We start from the raw sequence: 20,204 nt of genomic DNA on the forward strand, positions 1-20,204 counted from the left end.
ATAAATAATAATAAACTCGGAATAATTATAAATCTTATCCCTTGGATTGTGTGGTGACAGTACCATATAAGAAACCTTCAAATACATAACATCTATATATATAAAGTTAGAGACACTTTTGATTTTTATGGTCAAAAAGGTATTCTTAAATTGTTTTTATTATATTTTAATATTAAATATTTTTTTAATTGAGTCAAAGATATACCATTTATATTAAAATGAGAAGATCGACTAATCCATTTCTCTAGTTTTCTCCTTAATTATAAAATAGATCTGGTTTTAATTTAAAGTCCAGATTTTAAGATAAAAAAAAAAAATTATTTCTTGAAATTAATGCATTAACAATATAAAAATATATTTTTAAAAGTTAAAATAGTAGTAAACGTAAATTTAGTTTTTGATTGAAGTGTAAACTAGCGGTTAATGAACAAAAAGAAACTCTGATAAATATCAAGGGCACACACGGGGTTGCGATCCAGTCCAAGAGTAGGTATGCTGCAGCCTTGGTCAAAAATCCAAAAGGCGGAAAACATATAGAGGAGGAATTCGTTTGAATAGTAGTGATGTTTCCACATCAGATTTTCTTAATTTCATACTTAGGAATAATAAGAGAAGAGAGACTAGAAATTTGACAGCCTCAAATCAACGAGAAGGCAGGTTGGAAAAATCGCCAAAAAAAAAAGAAAAAAAAGAAAAGAAAAGAGAGGGAGAGAGAATGTTCAAACTTAAACTACGTAAAGGGGCATGTAGTTTCTCTAGTCAAATCTCCGACATTTCTGAAGCCTCTCCTCTCCATCTATAAATACCCTCTTGCTTCCTCTATCTCTCTTATCAATACGAAAGCTAGAACAAGAAACACTAGTGCGATTTATATCTTCTGCCTTGGAAGATATCGTAACACTGCTTTTAATTGCTTGTTTTTTTGCGTGAAAGATAAGAGAGATGGGAGTGCTATTTCAAGTGCTTATTTTCTCCTTTCTTGGTAGTTTTTTTAACGTAATATGGAGAATATTGTTTTCTTGCTGGATTTTGCCTGGTAGGGCCCATATGAAGCTAAGGAAAAATGGGTTTCGAGGTCCAACACCAAATTTCCCTTTAGGAAATCATAGGGAAATCAAAAGGATTAGTAGGGAAGCAACAGTTTCTTCTTCTTCTTCTTCTTCTTCTGGGTCCTTAAAAATCTCTAATGATATTCATTCTTCAGTTTTTCCCTACTTCTCTCAATGGCAGAAGTCTCATGGTAAGACTCATGACCTTCTTCTTCTTCTGAATTTTTTCGTCTTCTAACGTACGCAATTTTCACATTTGTTGCCGTGTGTGTCAACTTTATGCAAGGAATTAAGGCTACTTCTGTTAAGACAAGTATACAGATATGTGTATATGTAACACGAATGATAATATGTGTACATTTGATGCCTTGTAGGGAAAGTATTCATATACTGGTTAGGTACAGAGCCATTTTTGTACATAGCAGACCCAGATTTCTTGAAAGAAATGGCTTCAGGGGTGATGGGCAAGAGTTGGGGAAAGCCTCGAGTGTTTAAACATGATAGAGAACCCATGTTTGGTAACGGTTTGGTCATGGCTGAAGGTGATGAATGGGTTCGCCACCGCCATGTTATCACTCCTGCATTCTCTCCAGCCAACTTGAAGGTCCATTTATACCATCTCTCTCTTTTAATTAACTCTATGTGTGTAAATCAGATAGTTTCAATGGTGAATTTTGTGGAAAGAATGCACCCAAAAATAGTGGCATCGACTATTCACTAATTAACATAATAGTGTGTGTTAATGTACATGATCACCTTACCATAAATAGAAAAGGATGTGTTTCATTTTCATGTTCTTGGGTGGTCGTATAAACTTCATAGAGTAAATGGATGGATGGAATTTCACGTAATTTGTCAAAAAGGTGCAATCTTTATCTCACCGTGATTTGATTTGGTCTAGCTAGATTATAGACTTTGACTACAAAAATTCTTCCTTCGAAATGATTACTTTTTCCTGTTCCACACTGATAAGCTCCGAGGGTTTTTTTATTCTAAATTTTTTTATCTCTTACTTGTCCTCCAGGCTATGTCTAGCTTAATGGTGGAGTCCACCACAAAGATGCTAGACAAGTGGACTGCCCTCATAAATTCCGGCAACCATGAAATCGACGTGGAGAGAGAAATCACGGCGACGGCCGGAGAGATAATAGCCAAGGCAAGCTTTGGCATAAGCTATGAAAATGGGAGCAAGGTGTTTGAGAAATTAAGGGCAATGCAAATCACTCTGTTTAAATCAAACCGTTATGTGGGGGTACCCTTTAGCAAGCTCATCTCCCCTAAAAAAACCATCGAGGCCAAAAAGCTTGGAAATGAAATCGATGCTCTCCTCTTATCTATCATAAAAGCTCATAAAAATTCTAATGATGGGTGTCCTCAAAAGGATTTGCTAGGGTTATTGCTCCAAGTGGATCGTGTGAATGGAATGTCAGGGAAGATGTTAACAACAAGGCAATTGGTCGATGAGTGCAAGACTTTCTTCTTTGGTGGCCACGAGACCACAGCTTTGGCTCTGTCATGGACATTGCTGCTTTTGGCTATGCATCCAGACTGGCAAAACATATTGAGAGAGGAGATTAGACAAGTTACAGGAGATAAAGAAATTGATTTCACGAAGGTTGCTGGACTGAAGAAGGTACGTAAGATGCTAGCTAGCTAGCTGAATCTCATTTTTTCAGATTATGCTCATGCATGATCTATACATGATTTTGTTTCTTTGTTTAATACTTCTTTCATCTGAAATTCTTAGGGTAAAAGCTAGAGTCCATCGATCATCCCCCTTATATGTATGTAAATGGATAGATGAATAATTGAATGTAGACTATAAGTAGGGGCCATGCACTCACAAAAAGATGTTTGCTGCGTACTTCTATACGTAAAATTTACATGCATCTCATTTATTTACAGGCACACCTCAGTGACTCCAACTAAATCACAACACCTTTTTTCCTTAGTTGCCATGAGCTTGCTAGCTACATGCTAGCTAGAGCATCCAAATTAATTATTAACAATATATATAGCTAGGCGCCGCTATATATTCTAAACTATGACAATAATTCTCTTTTTTTAAAAGCTCGAATCTAAGATTGGCTACGTAGCCATAACAATAAGAATAACTTGCAGAGAGGGGGATTGAATATATAAGATTGATGTTAGAAACCATTGAGGTTGGTGTCTGATCAGAGACCAAATTGTAATTAGATGGTCTAGGTCAAATACAAGAAGGTCTTAGTCCACACGCCCACCTCTTGGGCACTTAAGGTGGCATGTCTGAGGGACACACGTAACAGCGAAGTGGCACTTTTTATTCCCACCTGGACATGGCTAAGCCCCCATGGTTTTGACTGGCCAAAAGTGTTTTTGACAGCATACCCCTAACCGTCCACCACCACCCCCAATGCACATAATGGCTTTGACAAGCTTACATATGCATTTGCGTCATCATCTCTGTTACAGTGCCTTCTTCGGTGTATTTGAAAAACAACTTTTAAGAAGTTAGTTTAATGGTTAAAAAGTATGGTTTTTTAAGAGGTTTTAGGCATAAGTCTCAGGATTAATATCCATAAAGATTTTATTGAAATTGTACGAAGACACCACCTCGACGCGGAGAGTGTGCTTTTAAGATAATTCTCTCCAGCTAGCACAGATACATACAATATTGAATTTGACATTTTGCACATTTTTTAATGTACTTTTCTTTTGTTTTGAATGCATTTCAGATGGGGTGGGTGATGAATGAAGTCTTACGGCTCTACCCGCCATCGCCTAATGTGCAGAGGCAAGCTAGAGAAGATATTCGAGTAAATGACCTCTTAATACCAAATGGGACCAACATGTGGATTGATGTTGTAGCCATGCACCATGACCCTAAACTATGGGGAGAAGATGCGAACGAGTTTAAACCAGAGAGGTTCAAGGATGACTTGTATGGCGGATGCAGACACAAGATGGGGTTTCTGCCTTTCGGGTTTGGAGGAAGAATGTGCATAGGCAGGAACTTGACAGCGATGGAGTATAAGATTGTGCTAACCTTGATTCTCACTAGGTTTTCATTCTCTGTCTCTCCAACATACAGTCATTCTCCAGCTATTTTGCTTTCCTTAAGGCCCGGCAATGGCCTGCAACTCATTCTCCAGCCCATTTAGGCTCCTTTTCTTGCCAATATATATATGTATAGCTAGGTCATGTACGTATAGAGTTTTCAAACCACAGGATACATCCATGCCAATTAAGCTTTATATATCTTGTGGCTTAATTAGAAGATATATGAATAACGTAGCTGGAACATAGATTATGAGTCCCTGGTTATTTTATTTGCCATGATTGATCATTCAAATGTTCTTTTCCACCCGTTCAGAAACTGTAAATCTCAAAGGATTGTTCACATCATCAAATAAACAATTTTTTTATTCTTTTGAGGAAAAATGACTGATCGATCCAACAAAGAGTCTATTACATGCATGTGAACTTCATATGTGGAGATACATACATAAACGAAAAGGATATATCGCCTAGCGAGCCTGTATATATATATATATATATCCCTCAAGTTCTAACATATATAGGATCGATGTTGCGTGTGGAAAATGCTAATAGCTAGCAGTCCACAACATCACTAAGGCACTTCGCTGGAAGGCAGTCCCCAGATTTTGTGAATTTTAAAGTCAAAATAAATTTATCGGATTGAACCCCTTAATTTATTAGGCCCAACAGTACTGAGACACATGACACACGGAATTGAAACAGTAAATGGAGACCTTTCCATTTATTTATTGCTTCTCTCAAATTTTCTTTCTACATCGAAAAAAGAAATATTCTGTTTGAGAAAAAAAGGGTCAAGAAAAAGAATTTATAACAGTATATTTTCCAAAACCATTTAAAGAATTGTAAACCAATATTTTTCTTTATGACTGCTGACCACATCAATTCTTATATGTGGCCCTGCCATGAACAAACAAGCACCTGCTATTTGATAGTTTCACAGTTAAATTTTAAAGTCAACGCTCCCGCGGTATCAGACTCAACAGTGCTGAAACACACGTGGTATAAGAAATTGGAACAGTCAAAGGAGACCATTCCATTTATTTTTTGTTTCTCAGAAATTCTCCTTCCAATACATAGGCGACAAGGCCCATCTTAGATTCGAGCCTCCTTTTCTTGAATATATATATATATATATATATATATATATATATATATATATATATATATATATAAAGCACGCCCTTGGACCATGCCATATGTTTCTGGTCTCTAAAATTCTCATTCTGAAAAGAATTTTGTTTGAAAAAGAAAGGGTCAAGAAAAGAATTTATAATATATATTATATTATTTAACATCAATATTTTTCTTTAATTATGACTGCTAACCACATCAACTCTTATGTGTCTATGTATATAGGAGTAATTAAGTTATCATGGCCCATATCTTAGATTCGAGCATCCTTTTCTTTGAAAATATTAATCTCCTGCAACTTCTCTAATCTCCTCTCTCAATCTGTTTTGCCACTCTGCAGCAATGTCCATGATCTATAGAGCCAATGCTGTGGTCTCGTGGCCACCAAGAAGAAGAAAGTCTACACGCACGATGATCTTGGAGCAATAACCCTAGCAAATCCTTTTGAGAACACCCATCATTAGAATTCTTAGCATCAGTTTCATTTCCAAGTTTTTTTGGCCTCGAGGGTGTCTTTAGGGGAGACGAGCCTGCTAAAGGGTACCCCGCGGGCCACATAACGGTTTGATTTTAAACAGAGTGATTTGCATTGCCCTTAATTTCTCAAACAACCTTGCTCCCATTTTCATAGCATATTGGCTATATACAGTGGCGGAGGGACCTTTATATATATTTATAAATTTAATAAACACAACTTCTTGGCCCCTTTAAATTATAAATTGACCCCTCTTAAATTTTTTTCCTTGCTCCGCCCCTGGCTATATATATATATATGATCTCTTAGGCCGTCGCCGTCATTTTTCTCTCCACGTCGATTTCGTGGTTGCCGGAATTTTTCATGAGGGCAGTCCACTTGTCTTGCATCTTTGTGGCTGGCTCCACCATTAAGCTTGACGTAGCCTATAGGACAAGTAAGAAATACAAAATATAGAATAAGAAAATATTTGGAGCTTATCGATGGAACATGAAAAGTATCATTTTCAAGGAAGAACTTTGCTGGTCAAGGTCTATAATGAAAAGCACCCCTTCATGATGACGAATGCTAAGTTACTGTTAGTTTCTTCAACCATCCCCTTGCCTGGTGCATGCAATCGATTTTCCCACTCAACCCTATCGTGTAGACTTGATTGCATAGCATTTGGAAACTTGCATACGTTTTGGTACTCGTAGAAAAAAATATACTAAGTTCTATTCCGAGTCTCGTCCAAATTAATAAAGAGGCAAACCCATCGTCTGGAAATCCAGCACAGGTCAAGATTTAGAGGACATTTGTTTACACTTGTGTACACGGTTATGGCTGCATTTTAATTACAAGGCTGCATTTTAATTATAATGCAGTTTGCATCTATTTGATAATAAAAAAATAATAATAATTTATTGTTTATGAATCCCACATGTTTTTTGTGTTGGAAACGCAGTTAAAAAAAAATAAGGAATTCTTGTTTTTCTTGTACTGTTTATGTTAATTGCATTGTTCAATGAATTGTGCAGTTAACATGAACAATGTACATTAATACACTGTTTATATGAACAGTGCAAGAGAATTTTTTAAGTGAACAGTGTAATTCACTTGCACTGTTCACGAGTAAATTGCATTGCGTGAACTTTTTTTTTGTGTTAATTTTTTTAACATTTTAAAAAAAACTAGTTTAGAGTAAATTAAATTTACTTGGAGAGTGATATGAATAATATTTTTTTCTCAAAAAACTAGTATAAAATGAATTAAATTCACCTGTATTGTAATATCAATTTTATATCTGATAATATTTTATCTAATTTTATTACACGCTCAAAAAATTATAAAAATTATAATTTTTGTCAAATGTATTTTATAGGTAATAGAATTGTAGATAGTTTCATGAAATAATAAAAAATATTTTATATAAAGTATGACTTATTTCATTATATAATAGCAATAGTTAAATCCAAAATATTTAAATTAAAAATCATCAATATTAATATATATTTTTTTAAATTATTTTATAACTTCAATTTCAAAAACATTTTAATTAAATACATTAAATTATTTTTTCTTCAACCTCAATTTCAACCACAGTTTTAACCAAACATCTATTTTTTTAAACCATAACCACAACAGTAATAACTACCTCAATACCAAACACACTCTTATTATACTGTTTGAAATCAATTGTTACGAGCACTCTAATTATCATCCAATCTTGTGAGCATAAAATAAACTTAAAAAAGCGGCAAGCTTGGTGGGAACCGAACGTGCATCCACTCTTTCTCGTGTGTTGTTGAATGATCCCATCCAATCTCATCGAGCAATGAGAGCTTCAGTTCATACAGCTTCTTCTTGGGTGGATCTCCATTATCTTGTATCATTTCATTCAATGCCTGGAGACAATGGATGATCAGGTTCGAGTAAACTGACCAACTAACTGAATACAATAACCAAACCCTATCATTCTTCTCAACATGCTTTCTTGACAAGTGACAAATACTATCTTATGGTCAAAATAAACTTGAAGCTCGGCTGAGTTAACAACACACATGACACAAGGAAGAAGATATTACCTTTAGCGCCGCTCCTAGCCTCCCCCGTCGTCTTTCACGTAGCACTAAGAGGGTGCCATATTTCGAGGACTTTGTATCAACCCATTTTTGCAGCTCTTTGAAATTATCCTCGAACAAATCTTTTGTCCCTTCCGTTTCAGCTGTCTCACCCTGCCATGATGATAGTTGTAAGATACATAAATCACAAATACCACGGGAACAGAGCCTGCGTTCATATTTTAGTGTCAATGAGAGGTATATATGCCCGTCATTTTCTTTAGGTGCATCTATGTTTTAAGAATTTGGCAATCAAACACCTACAGATATACAGTATCAAATCCTTTTACCAAAAAGAAAAAACAAAAACCAAAGAAAAGTTCAAGGGGGAAAAGAAAAAAAGGACCACGGGTTGCCAGGGTCCGACTCTCTCTCTAACCAGTAATGTTGTTCAACTGTCCTTGAAAACATTTTTTTTTTCTTTTAAAGGACTAGGGAAGCAAGCATGTTTCAGAAACCATAAAAAATCTTGCTGATCCAAGCCGGATTTTGATACCAGCATCCTAGTCCAGTCAATTGGACACAAGTACTATAGGAAAAACCAGCTATTCCATGTAACGAATTTGATGGAATTAAAAAAAAAAAAAAAAAAAAAAAAAAAAAACACTTCAAGGGGCATAAACCTACAACCAAAAAGAGATGATCTTTACTACCTTCAGAGATTCAATCTCCATCAATGCCAGCCCTTTTTGGTACAGTGCCTCTGCCAATTGATCCCTGGTTGTCTCCATTTTCTTTTTCATTTTCTACAATAAAAGAATAACAGGCGCAACTTCATAACTGCTATTCAAGTAAATGAATGCAAATACATGCTACAATTGATGAGAGAGAGAGAGATTATAGCAGGAGGAGGGAGCAGAGCTTACATCATCGAGTATAAGAAATTGAAACCACAAAATTAAAGCAACCATGTGAAACTGGTGTTAATTTTGATAAAACCAATATGCCAATAGCTCATTTATTAACTTCGAAAAAAGTCTACAAGGAATTTTGTCCAAAAGAGAACCACAAAGAAGGTAGAAAATTAGCAACATAGATACACACCTCTGCCTCCTCATCTTCAGGATCATTCTTGTGCAAAAAGAACTTTGCCACCTCATCTTGGTCAATACTATCTATTACTTCATTTGCTGCATCTATAACCTGCAGAATCCATGCACACGTGAATTGCTATTTTCATAGCATGTTTCTTCATAGAGGATGTGAAAAAACTAGCACTGCAACATATATTATTGTTACTTTTTTATGGAAATTACCTCTTCATGATGACGAATTTTATCTTCCACGTTACTCTGAGAAAGCAAGCCTTCCAAAATCTTGGCAAGTAGTGGAGTATAGTTTGGGTACTCAGACTGCCAAAGGACCCATGATTATTACGTCACAATGTATTGAAATAATTCTATAACCTTTAAATGCGATTGACTCCCAACAGCAAAGAAGACTGAGTTTCAAATGCCTGAAACCCATATGATCAAGGCACATGTTGAGGCTTGAAAGTTTGCAAGATTGCTCATGGTGCAATTGTCCTCGTTTCAATGCAAAACAAATAGGACAAGTAAAGCAAGAATCTTCAATTTGGGAAACCCCGACCACCTTTATGAAATTTTCCCAAGTTAAATGCACATTTAAATCCAACGTGATACTGCAATTCCAGCGTATGGGACAAAATTTAAACATGTATTCTAGAAATTTTACTGGATTCTGAATTGACTCCAGAAGATGATTTGACCTAAACAGTTGAGTTTTGGAGAGAGAAAAAAGAGCTCTTTGATAACGTGAAATGATGCTTCTTCAAAATGTCAAAAAATAGTTTATAAAGGACAATAGTATATTAGTCTTTAAATTTAGTAATATCCAACCTTAAGAGATGCGGATAACTTTTTCCATTCTGAGCGTTCTTCATCAGTGTCTTGTTTTAGGCTTGAAATAACTCTAATCTTTGCATCTCGAACCTGAGGTATACATGTAGTTAAGAGATGATAATCAAAACCTCAGCGTTCAACAGCATATTAAGGACAGATAATCAAGAATTAAAAAGGTAACAGAAAAATCAAAGGATTCTAGCAAAATGATCCCAGAGGCATGTGCCTGTTTGATGATGCAAAGCAATTCAATCATTGCCAATATTACAGCGACCAAATGAGGTGATGAGACCATTTTTTTTATTTCTAATGCAAGAATCGACGACAATTATTAAATTACTTGAAAATGCACTTAGAACATCTTGCTTCAAAATGGCACAGTACCTCCTCCTCTAAACGCTCAGACACAGTTTTCAAGTTAGTTGAAGAACTTTTCCCCTTGTCCTCATCAACCTGTCAAAGCAACATTAGCAAAATGATAAGCCTGGCCTTGGATTTAGTTTACAATGAAAACAATGGTAGGCAACTTCTTTAGATCCTCATAAATTGACTTATAAGGGGCCAAAAAACAAGAAAATAAACCTTATTTGGTGGCACAACATAAGTGATTTGGTAAGACACAGGGTTCTTTTGTGGACTTCTCTCCCCTTCCTTGCCAGCAAATGATAGTTTTCCATATGAGATTGATCCCAGCAGTATAGATCCTTGTGGAGCATTCTGCAGAAATTGAGAAATTCCAATTTATATTGTTCTTTCACCACAGGAGTCGGGAACAGGGATTATACCTTAGGGAGCTTGTCTTTCACTGGTGGGCCCAAGTAAATGGCTTCTTTCTTCCTAGAAAATAACTTTGAAGTTATAAAACGCACAATGAAACAGAAAATAACACAAGGTTAGTGAACCATGGAAATAATCATTCAAGACAACATACCCTGGAACTAAAACTGAGGACTTAAAAGCACCATTTCCCATCACAGGACCATCTGGTTCGGAGAAAAAGTTCAATTGAATGACTTCCTGGATTAAAAAGACCAGATCTCAATCAGTTGATTAGTAACATAATTCGCAGAATCAAGTTCCTGAATAAAAAAGAAAGAAAAGAGAGAGTGCTTGCACAAGGGGAACCGATATTCTATCAAGCAAAAGGAGAGCTGAACTCAAATCTATTTCTAGTCAAATAGTGCCAATAAAGATGCGACTTAAGCACAAAAATGCTGCAGGCAAAAAACTTAAAAAAAAAATCCACAAATTGTATAATGCCCATATGCACGTTCAAAAGTGTGGCACCTGTTGAATTCAACTAAAATCTCAAGATACGTTAAAATAAAAGATACATTACCTTGCCATCCAAGTTTCTCTCAATAAACAATACCAACTGCTTCATCTTTTCCAAATATTGCACATTGTCATGCCTGAAACACAATCAGTATCATTACAGAGATTAAGCTGGGTTTTAAGCATTTACTGTTAAATGAAGTTTGAAATTATCAAATGTTCATAGTCGTGGCTTAGAAAAAAAAATGAGGTTTTTCCTACACTGAATTTATAGTCTGGTACAAACAAGTACAGGTTAAAAATTGGTTGTATGAATTTTAATTACAATTTGGACTGCCTCGGCAATTAGGCCAGACCTTAGATATAGCCGTAAATTGTATTCACCCTTAGGAAGTTTTGCAGCTTTAGGATAGGCATCACCCATAGCATATACACGCTGTAATCAAAAAGGGAAAAAATAAAATAAGAAAACAAGAATCAGCTCTGCATATTCAAAGCAACAAGGAAAAAAAAGTATCACCCGTTGCTGGTAAATTGAATGATATGAAGGAGTAATAGCGTGTGGAATAGAGTGGCACTTGTCAGTGTATAGCTAATAATTGTAATACTAAATTTACTACCAGGAAATACTAGTTGTATACTATGAGTTAACTATTCCAGTCCTTAAGCAATGATCAACATATTTTTTTAAATCTCATCTGCTAAGACAATATAAATTGTTCACGTACCTTGTTAGTGTCAGAAATCATATAAAATTGTGATTCAAATTTTGTATCATAAATGCGATTATTAAGCAATGGAACTTGAGGCTTCACTGCAGCTCCATCTTCCAATTTAAACTTATAACTGCCAAACAACAGAAACACAAGAGTAGATGATGACGAGTGTTGAAATTCATTAGTATGTGTAAGTAGAAGTATAACCTACGTTAACGTCAGGGCTAGTGTCTGTTTTCCAGAGGGTAGTTTGTCACGACTCTCTGTAAGAGTGCTAAGTTTAGCATCAACGGGTCGATATGGAACTCTTATCTGTAAGATGAACATGAAGAATTGCAGCATTAAATAGCAAACAACCACACCAAAAGAAAAGTTTCATATTTATTTAAACGGAAACAAAATGAACAATTCCAACCCAAATCATCTAGAAAACAGAAGCTATATTTCACCTTATTCAGAATAGCAGCAGGGGCGAGTTTCTCAGATGACAACAGAGCTTCAGCATCAATTCTTACAGGGGCTTCACTTCCATCAAGAATGATTTCCTCTTTATTGATGGCAATCCCATGAAACACAATCTAACCATTATAAGATAAACAATATTATTTAGCAGGTGTAGAATAACAAAATATATGCTTAAGTTTTACTTTTCTGATTGTTAACCAAATCAATGGACTCGCAGAACATATCAGCTTTATTTTCTACATCACAAGATGGAATTTTACTGTTTATAAGATTATAAAACAACACAATCAATCAAAAGCTTACACTAAATGGGGGTTCATAATCCATAGACTATTCATAACCGTACCCCCCCCCAAAAAAAAAAAAACAAAAAAACAAAACAAAAAGAAAGAAAGAAAAAAGAAAAAAAAGATAGGCAGTTAATAAAAATGCAGAAAATTTGGAAATGGCTTGTTACCTCAAAGTCTACAATAGTGGTTTCATGACTTCCTATCCCACTTGACCAAAACTGAGCAACAGCTAATTCCATTGTCTGACCACCCACAATAGGAAATGCAAAACTTTTGGCAGTAGGAGAAGAAAATGTTACAACACTCTCCCACTTCAAAGGTCTTTGTAAGGGACAAATCTGCACATTGACATCACATTATAGAAGGTCTAGGCAACATAATATAACATTCTCACTGCATGCATACCTGAACAGTGTCAACAAAAAATCGTCGAGTAGTATCAAACCCTGATGTTCGCATAGTTGCCTCAACCCAAGTAGCACCAAGCGGCACTTCAATGTATCTCCTTTCTATGTGCCCTGTTCAAGCAATATGTTCATGATAGAAAGAAAAATGATTTATGTGCTGCAATAAAAGCTAGCTCAGATATCAAGGCAGTGTAACCTAACTCTTGAGGCCCAAAATCATAATTTCATATCACATGATAGGATAGGACAAAAGTGACCTGGCAGAAATGACATCCCAGAAAATGAGACAACTGGGGGCTGATTCTTCACTTTCATAGGCTTTGTTATGGTGACTGGGATCCTGAAAATGGGACCACGCCATGGTGCTTTGCAATCAACCCCGTATACTTCGTAGTAATGTAAACCATCACTTAACTTGGTAGGATCAACCACTATGCTGAAAAGAAAGGAAAAGGAAACATACATTAGTAAAATGAGGTACCTCTCAACATCTAAAATAAGATCCTGCTAGTGCAGAAAAAAACGAACAGATGCTTTGAAGCTAAAACTTCCAAGTTAGACTAATAACCAAAAAAGGGTAAGAGACAAAAGAAGCTTGGGAAACCTCCAAGTTGGACTAATAACAGAAAAAGGAGTGAGAGAGACATAAGAAGCTTGGGAAAACAATATATAGCTCTCTTAGCAAGACGTGCATGAACAAGTATTTGTTTGATGCAGTTGTGAGCATTATCATGATGTCTGCCAAATGATATCCACCATACAAGCTAAAGGGTAGAACCAGTTTATGTCAGATTATAGAGCCTCAAAATGCAACCAGAAGAGTTTAAAATTGAATGATAAAGGAATGAAATGATTAGGAAGTCAAATAGGCAAAACAAATTGTAAATAATAACCACAATCTGAAAACATTCAAGAATTCTTCAGTAAGGAGAAGATGGAGCAGAGTGATGCTAACTTACTTGAAGCTGCGTCCATTGTTAGTGAGAAGGAGATAGTCAGGAGCCCTTACAACAGTCTTTTCAGTAGAGTGTACCTCAATACATTCCTCGAAGCAAACCAATTCTTCCAAATTACTTGCACCTTCATGAAACTTTGGTTGGACTTGCACTGTCCACTGTCAAAAATATTACTTTAGTAGTTATAAAAGTGACAGACATGATGGAACTGGAAAATCCTGTTGTCAGAAGACACACTCTTTCCTATCAATGTCCTGGATGAGATAGATAAACATGGAGGAATTCTTGTGTGATATAAGTAATCTAACATTATAATATTTCATATTACTCATCACGTGAACAATTATATAGCATTTTAAATCTACAAATTAGCAGTTAAGACAATGCTTTATGACACTGCATTATAAAAATGAAAAGTCATGCAACCCTGCAGTGACCAAAATAGTAAGATGAGAAGACATTGGAAAACATTGGCATCAACAAAAGAATCGAACATCTACAAAAAAACAACAGTGACAAATGACTGCTTATAGTATGCAAATCAGGCTAGATAGTAACCATCATAGAGAAACTGCCACCACATAGCAATTGAGTAAACTGATTTCCAATCAACATTTCCCAACAAAATAAGGTTTTCAGGCAGAGAAATTTCAAGAAAATACGAGCAGAGTTTGGATTGCTAATCAAACTGATCACTAGGTGAAAAGTCATGCTCTGTCAGCCAAGGTATGTCCCATGAAGCATGAGCAATTCCTTAACAAGAACTACCTGTGCTTTAATGTCTAACGACTGTAGAATAAGAGCCTAGTAAATTCAAAGCAAAGAGACTAATAACTTTAGTGTCCACACAACATGCCAACATCATTAGATTTCAAGTAAAATCAAAACAAAAACCAAGTGATAATAACTAAAACAAAACAAAAACCAGAACATTAACAAAAACAAAAACCAAGTGACATCCTTTCATGATTGAGAACACAGATAAGACAACTCAGTCACAAGAAAGAACAATGGCTGGGGCAGTAACAACTGATAATAACTAAATGATTGGTTTAAGCTGAAAAACAACCAGAACATTAACAAATGCCTACAGATACAATTCCAGGAATTCAGCAAACTCAAACAGAATTATCTCATGTATGTATGCATATTTTTCACAAGAAAAAAACAATCAATATCAAGTATAATAATGCCCCCACCTCTGTAGGTTGCTTGCAAGCACTTGCATCCCTGAGGTAGATTCCTCGTGAAGTAGGAGCTGCAGCCAAAATTCATCATAAAATAGAGTTACAGTTTCATTGCACAGATAATCCAAAATCAACAAGAATTCAATCCCAACACATGCAGAAGAAACTTGGTCACTAGTGAACAATAGCTGAAACTTCCTTGAAATTTTTAGAAAGCCTCTAAATACTCGTGGAATCAGTTCTAGGCAAGGCAGGATTATCTCCAAATGTCTTGCAAAATCCCCTAATAGCTAACAAATCACCATATCCTCAACCTTTTGAGGAGTACGATGAGCGGCATGACAATTACATTGAAATAACTATACAAAAGTTCACAAATATCACTTTTTGCAAGTTTTCAAAGTCACATGATGATCAGACTGAATAAGTTAGATGTTTGCATGTTGTGTGGAGTTGGCAGACATCACTGGTACTTACTTGTTTTTCCAGATTGATTGACCTTTATTTCATACCAAACACATGGAATATTCCGGGACTGCTTTATATATTCATGTGCCCTGTCATGCAACAAATAGTTAAGACAGACCGCAGCTGACAATTGTAAAGGAAAAAAGGAATAGGAAGAAAACCTTACCTGTCAACTTGCATAAGCCCCTGTCCTGTGGATAGCTTATCAGCTGGCGATTCACCTACAGGAACAGATGTATTCTCAAGGGCCTTCCTTACACTGTATGGACTTACAGGAATACCTTCAGCCTGCACAAATGAAGTTCCCAATAGAAGATTTAATTTAGCACCGACAACTTAGATCCAGCCATGCAACAAGGACAGAAAGAGGGTAAGAAGAAATATAATGATAAACAAGAACCTTCATTGCACTGATAAGTAATGCAATTCCACCACAAGCAGATGGAGAGGCCATTGATGTTCCATTCATCAGCATGCGTTTTTGAAGAGTCCAGGTAGGGACAGGAGCAACAGCCCCTCCAGGAGCACTTATACTTACTCCGAGATCTCCATCAGAAGTTGGTCCTCGGCTTGACCTACATCCCATTTCAATGAATTACAAAGTATTCACAAGCAAACAAAAACTTAAGGCTAGAGCCAGGCAAAAGTAAATTAATATACCAAGTGTATTCAAGTCCCTCGGCAGGAGGTTCAACAACACAATGAGCACCTGCAGCCATAGCAGGAGAGACATATGCACCAACCCCTATAATGCTTGAACTTGTACCACCAGGAGCACCAACAGTACTTAATGCTGGACCACTGTTGCCAGCACTGCTTACAAATATAAGACGGTGCTTGTTCACCACCTAATTAAAGAAACAGTAACCCGTAGCATATAAGAACATGAAAGAATAAATACAGGAGGAAGATCAACAATTATCAAAGCTGAAATTGCAAGGTTTTGATTTGATACCTCATTAACAAGGTCAACGAAGCGGCCATAATCTGGTAGTAATGTAGGTTCCCCATAACTCATGTTGATGAGATCACATTTATGCTGTGAAAAAAAAAAAGTCCATTTAGTCAAGGCACACAAACATAATAATAATAATAATAATAATAATAATCTGCCATATACCCCCCCCCCCGGGACTCTTTTGGGGCAAGGGAACTTGAGCTGGCAATCTCCTCTTGCAAGGAGAGGTTCAGCAAGCATTTTGGTCATGACTAGAAAAGGAAATAAATTATACTCACCTCCACAGCAGCTATTAGAGCCCGTGTCAAGCCAGTGCCTGTCTCCATTGAACCTAAACGTGTGTCGCCAATTTTGCAAGATATCAATTGTGCCCCAGGTGCAACTCCATTCAATAATGACTCCTGATATAGATGAAAATGACAGACATCAAGTCATTTCTAAAAGAAGGAAAGCGAAAAGGAAAGCAATAGGGACTTAAACAGCAATACCTTTGGGTGGAAGGCTGTAGCAATACCCGCAACATGGGTTCCATGAGGAGAGCTATCCGTTACAATGCTTAAGATGTTCCCATCACTATAAACATTAAGAACAAATGTACAGGCATCTAACTTGCTGAACACACCATACTTCCTTTCAATCCTGAGAGCGCATTTACCATGGAACTAGTTAGGTATCCAAATCATATAAAAGATCTAACAACTCAATTATTTCATTACTCTTTCCAAGGTTAACAATTGCTAAAACTAACAAAGTTTTCAGGATCTGAGCAACGCTGTTTGTTTAAAATTCCTCAAAAGCTTGAGAATGAAACCAATGACAGGTCAGAAGCCAAGTTTTTTATCAAAACCGAAAGAGGTAACACGTGTAAGGGTACCATCAAAGTGTCCATTACAATGTATGTGTGCACATTTGCAAATGCAGGAGGAGTAAAGCTTGCATTCTCTAATGCTTTTAAAACACGTAGATGAGAAACTTAAGCGAACTAAAGCATGCTGTGTAAAAGTAAACTCCTAACAGCTTATAGTTCAACAAGGATGCCTTTCCCTCTACACTACAAATGATGAACAAAGTTATGAAAAAATCAATTGTAAGCATATGAACTATAATCCACATAGCATAATCTTTAAAAGATTTGATCTGGATATACAAAGTCTAGAAAGATGAAAAGCATCTTCTGGCAAATATAATGAAATTCTTACTATACCATACCTATAATTTGTAAGGGGTACAAAGTTAGCTAGCTTTCCACAATCTGAGTCATCCTCAAGACTCCGTGTGTCAAGAGCAGCCCTCCAAAACTCTCCGTCGTGCCATACAACAGCATCTATAATAGGCCCCTTGTCATCATACATCTAAAACACAGTAAAGAGATTTGCATTTTCAGGAAAACAAAATAAGTTTCGGAAGAGGAATGGATTAAAAGAATCAGGCACTCACATCAGCCTGTTTCCGTAGTAAATCAATTGTGTTTTGAAGGTCTTCACGAACCCTTTTCAAGTCTGCGTCCTCTGGATTGGAGTGTTTCTGGAGATAAGCATATCTTGAGAGAATTATGCAAGAATACAGATAAATGTGCCATGGGACCATCAATGCCTCAGCAAGAAACAGTCCACTACATCTCAAGTGCTGATTTTAGTTTCATTTTAATTCATTGGATACAACAAATGTGGCCCTCAGGGAAACTTTTTTCTTTTTTTTTAAGGGTAAGTTTGTACGTGGAAACCAGAAATATTATACTGTTTAATACACGTCTGAAATATGAATGAATTAACATATACAGTTTTTGATGACTAAAACACATGCAACAGATAAATGCAGAAGCAAATCTTCATACAACCTGGTTGAATTCATCCAGATGCTTTACAGCCTTTGCAATTTCTTCTTGGTTTTTCTCATCCCACTTCTTTTTTCTCTCTTTCTGTCAGAAAAAAGGTAGAAAGGATAGATTTTTCTTATCAGTGAGATTAATGAATGCTTGAGATTAAGTTGCAAATTATATTGTTTTACCTTCAAACGGGAAGTCAATGTGCCAGTAAGTAGCTCAAATAAAAACTTATAACCCACGTGCCATTCACCAGAAGGATTCTTCCATGAAGAATTGACAACCAAAGAAGCCCCTATTTCAAAAAAAAAAACAGCACATGATTAACAGCGTCAAAAGGTTTGACACGCACAAAGAAAAAAGTAAATCGTTTGTGATTCTAGCAAATGAATGAACAGCCAAACCAGACCTAAAGCTCCTTGTATGCAACCATTTGCATCAGCCTTCACCACTTTTGAAGTATCAATATCTCCACTCCCGGTGCTTCATAAAACACAAAAAAAAAAAAACTCAAACATCAATATTACTACCAACGAAATAGCAACATTAAGAGTACCGGTCCAGTAAAAAACCACCAATTGTTTCAAATTTTTAAACTCACCAATCAATAACATCAAGTACTTTAGGCTTCCCATCTGATGTCACTTGTAATCCAGAAGCAGCCGGGTCAACTCCAGAATCTAAACCATGAATTCAACCAATCCTTACAAACTACAAAGTCATGATCTTTATATCCCACAGGCACAAAGACAGAATAAGAAAAAAGGGTTCTTTTCTGTCAATCAATTCTTAATAATAATGACAAAAAGCAATTATTATTTTTATTACTATAAGCAAAAAGAAAAGAAGGGTTCTTTCTATATTGAAGTATACCAAAGATAGCGATGATGGTACCACGGCCATCATATTGAGGGTGAGCTTCAATGAAGCGATCAGCACCAATCTCTTTCTTAGGCATCAAAGAAGCCAAAAAAGTTGATTCATTCAGCTTGAAATTCCTCAGAGACCCGTTCTCATCACCACCACCATAACCACCAGATGTTTTAGCAATTGAATCGCAAGGCATCCCTTTGAAAAAAACACCACTTCTACTAATATTACTTTTGCTAGTGTTAAAGTATGGTCTCCTCCTCCTGCTTTGAAAAAGCTTTCTGTTGGGTTTGTTTATAAGTAGATATGATGGAGAGTGTAAAAAGAATGGGGTTTTGTTGGCCCAATTGATGGGTGTATTATATAGTGGGCTAATTTGCATAGTTAGATACAATATAGGGGTATTTTTTTTTTTTTACTTTTTGGTTAGTGTTTTAAAAGGGTATTTTGGGAATTTTGGGGGCGGCTACAGTAGTGGTGGTGGGAGGAGGAGGAGGAGGGGACGGAGGGGGGTGATTGAGTGCCACCTGCTGAGTGGTGAAGTGATAGGATGTTGGTATATGGGTGGACTTTTGTGTTGGGTTAGGATGTGGATTGGGTGGCAGAATGTTTGGATGTCGTTGAAATTACTATGTTTGTCCTTGCATGTAATTGTAATGACTTGTAAGTCACAAAACTCATTAGGTGGGTCCAAGAGGGGATTTTTATTTTTATTTTTTATCTTTTTAATGATTTTAAATTCAATTAAATTAAATGAAATTCAAATTGCTTTCATAATTCCTAATGAAGAAATTAGATACATGTCAAATTATAAAAGCATATGCTGATGGGTACCAATCATCAATTTGGACATGATGTTGCAATTGACAAGATGGGTTGGTAGGGCAACATGTGGAAAATTACTAAATTTAAAAAAAAAAATCATTTTAGGTGTTTTTTTTCTGAAAAAAATAGTAAATTAGCATAAGTAAAAATTAATTTTTGTAAAATTATGTAGTTTGATAAAAATTATAGGTGAAAATGCGACTTTATTTATAAAATTACAGTTAGAAAACACCATATTTTAAATAAATAAAATAAACTAACATAAATTCTAAGAATGAGAAAGGAAAGGAAAGGAAAGAAATGAATG

General features: G+C 35.9%; 2 protein-coding genes across 2 annotated transcripts; one reads left to right on the forward strand and one right to left on the reverse strand.

The window, feature by feature from the left end:
* Nucleotides 1–788: 788 nt before the first annotated feature.
* Nucleotides 789–4,440, forward strand: LOC118060501 (cytokinin hydroxylase). The gene is made up of 4 exons (XM_035073727.2): nt 789–1,240; nt 1,424–1,653; nt 2,074–2,682; nt 3,767–4,440. The coding sequence occupies exons 1-4, from the start codon at nt 943–945 to the stop codon at nt 4,190–4,192; spliced, it is 1,563 nt and encodes a 520-aa protein (XP_034929618.1). The 5' UTR covers nt 789–942; the 3' UTR covers nt 4,193–4,440.
* Nucleotides 4,441–7,327: 2,887 nt separating this feature from the next.
* On the reverse strand, nt 7,328–19,558 carry LOC118060500 (tripeptidyl-peptidase 2). The gene is made up of 34 exons (XM_035073726.2): nt 19,076–19,558; nt 18,804–18,882; nt 18,612–18,685; nt 18,388–18,497; nt 18,218–18,298; nt 17,818–17,904; nt 17,590–17,732; nt 16,869–17,019; nt 16,659–16,781; nt 16,378–16,461; nt 16,083–16,270; nt 15,823–15,997; nt 15,589–15,710; nt 15,432–15,511; nt 14,967–15,025; nt 13,771–13,925; nt 13,069–13,247; nt 12,810–12,922; nt 12,572–12,742; nt 12,099–12,227; nt 11,861–11,961; nt 11,662–11,779; nt 11,290–11,369; nt 10,998–11,070; nt 10,590–10,675; nt 10,444–10,495; nt 10,241–10,375; nt 10,043–10,111; nt 9,656–9,748; nt 9,053–9,148; nt 8,841–8,939; nt 8,450–8,542; nt 7,761–7,910; nt 7,328–7,580 (listed from the first exon to the last, which is right to left on the reverse strand). Exons 1-34 carry the CDS (start codon nt 19,452–19,454, stop codon nt 7,422–7,424), a joined length of 4,086 nt encoding a protein of 1,361 aa, XP_034929617.1. The 5' UTR covers nt 19,455–19,558; the 3' UTR covers nt 7,328–7,421.
* Between the last annotated feature and the right edge of the window lie 646 nt (nt 19,559–20,204).

This window comes from Populus alba, chromosome 12 (assembly GCF_005239225.2).
Source record: "Populus alba chromosome 12, ASM523922v2, whole genome shotgun sequence".
NCBI lineage: Eukaryota > Viridiplantae > Streptophyta > Magnoliopsida > Malpighiales > Salicaceae > Populus > Populus alba.

What these genes read in the sequence shown, in the direction of transcription:
- LOC118060501 (XM_035073727.2), top strand. Translation starts at nt 943, where the DNA reads ATGGGAGTGCTATTTCAAGTGCTTATTTTCTCCTTTCTTGGTAGTTTT. An exon ending in TCTCTCCAGCCAACTTGAAG is followed by an intron (nt 1,654 to 2,073) that starts GTCCATTTATAC and finishes CTTGTCCTCCAG; the next exon opens with GCTATGTCTAGCTTAATGGT. An exon ending in AGGTTGCTGGACTGAAGAAG is followed by an intron (nt 2,683 to 3,766) that starts GTACGTAAGATG and finishes AATGCATTTCAG; the next exon opens with ATGGGGTGGGTGATGAATGA.
- LOC118060500 (XM_035073726.2), bottom strand. Translation starts at nt 19,454, where the DNA reads ATGCAAATTAGCCCACTATATAATACACCCATCAATTGGGCCAACAAA. An exon ending in TTGCATACAAGGAGCTTTAG is followed by an intron (nt 18,498 to 18,611) that starts GTCTGGTTTGGC and finishes TTTTTGAAATAG; the next exon opens with GGGCTTCTTTGGTTGTCAAT. An exon ending in TACTTATCAGTGCAATGAAG is followed by an intron (nt 15,711 to 15,822) that starts GTTCTTGTTTAT and finishes TCATTTGTGCAG; the next exon opens with GCTGAAGGTATTCCTGTAAG.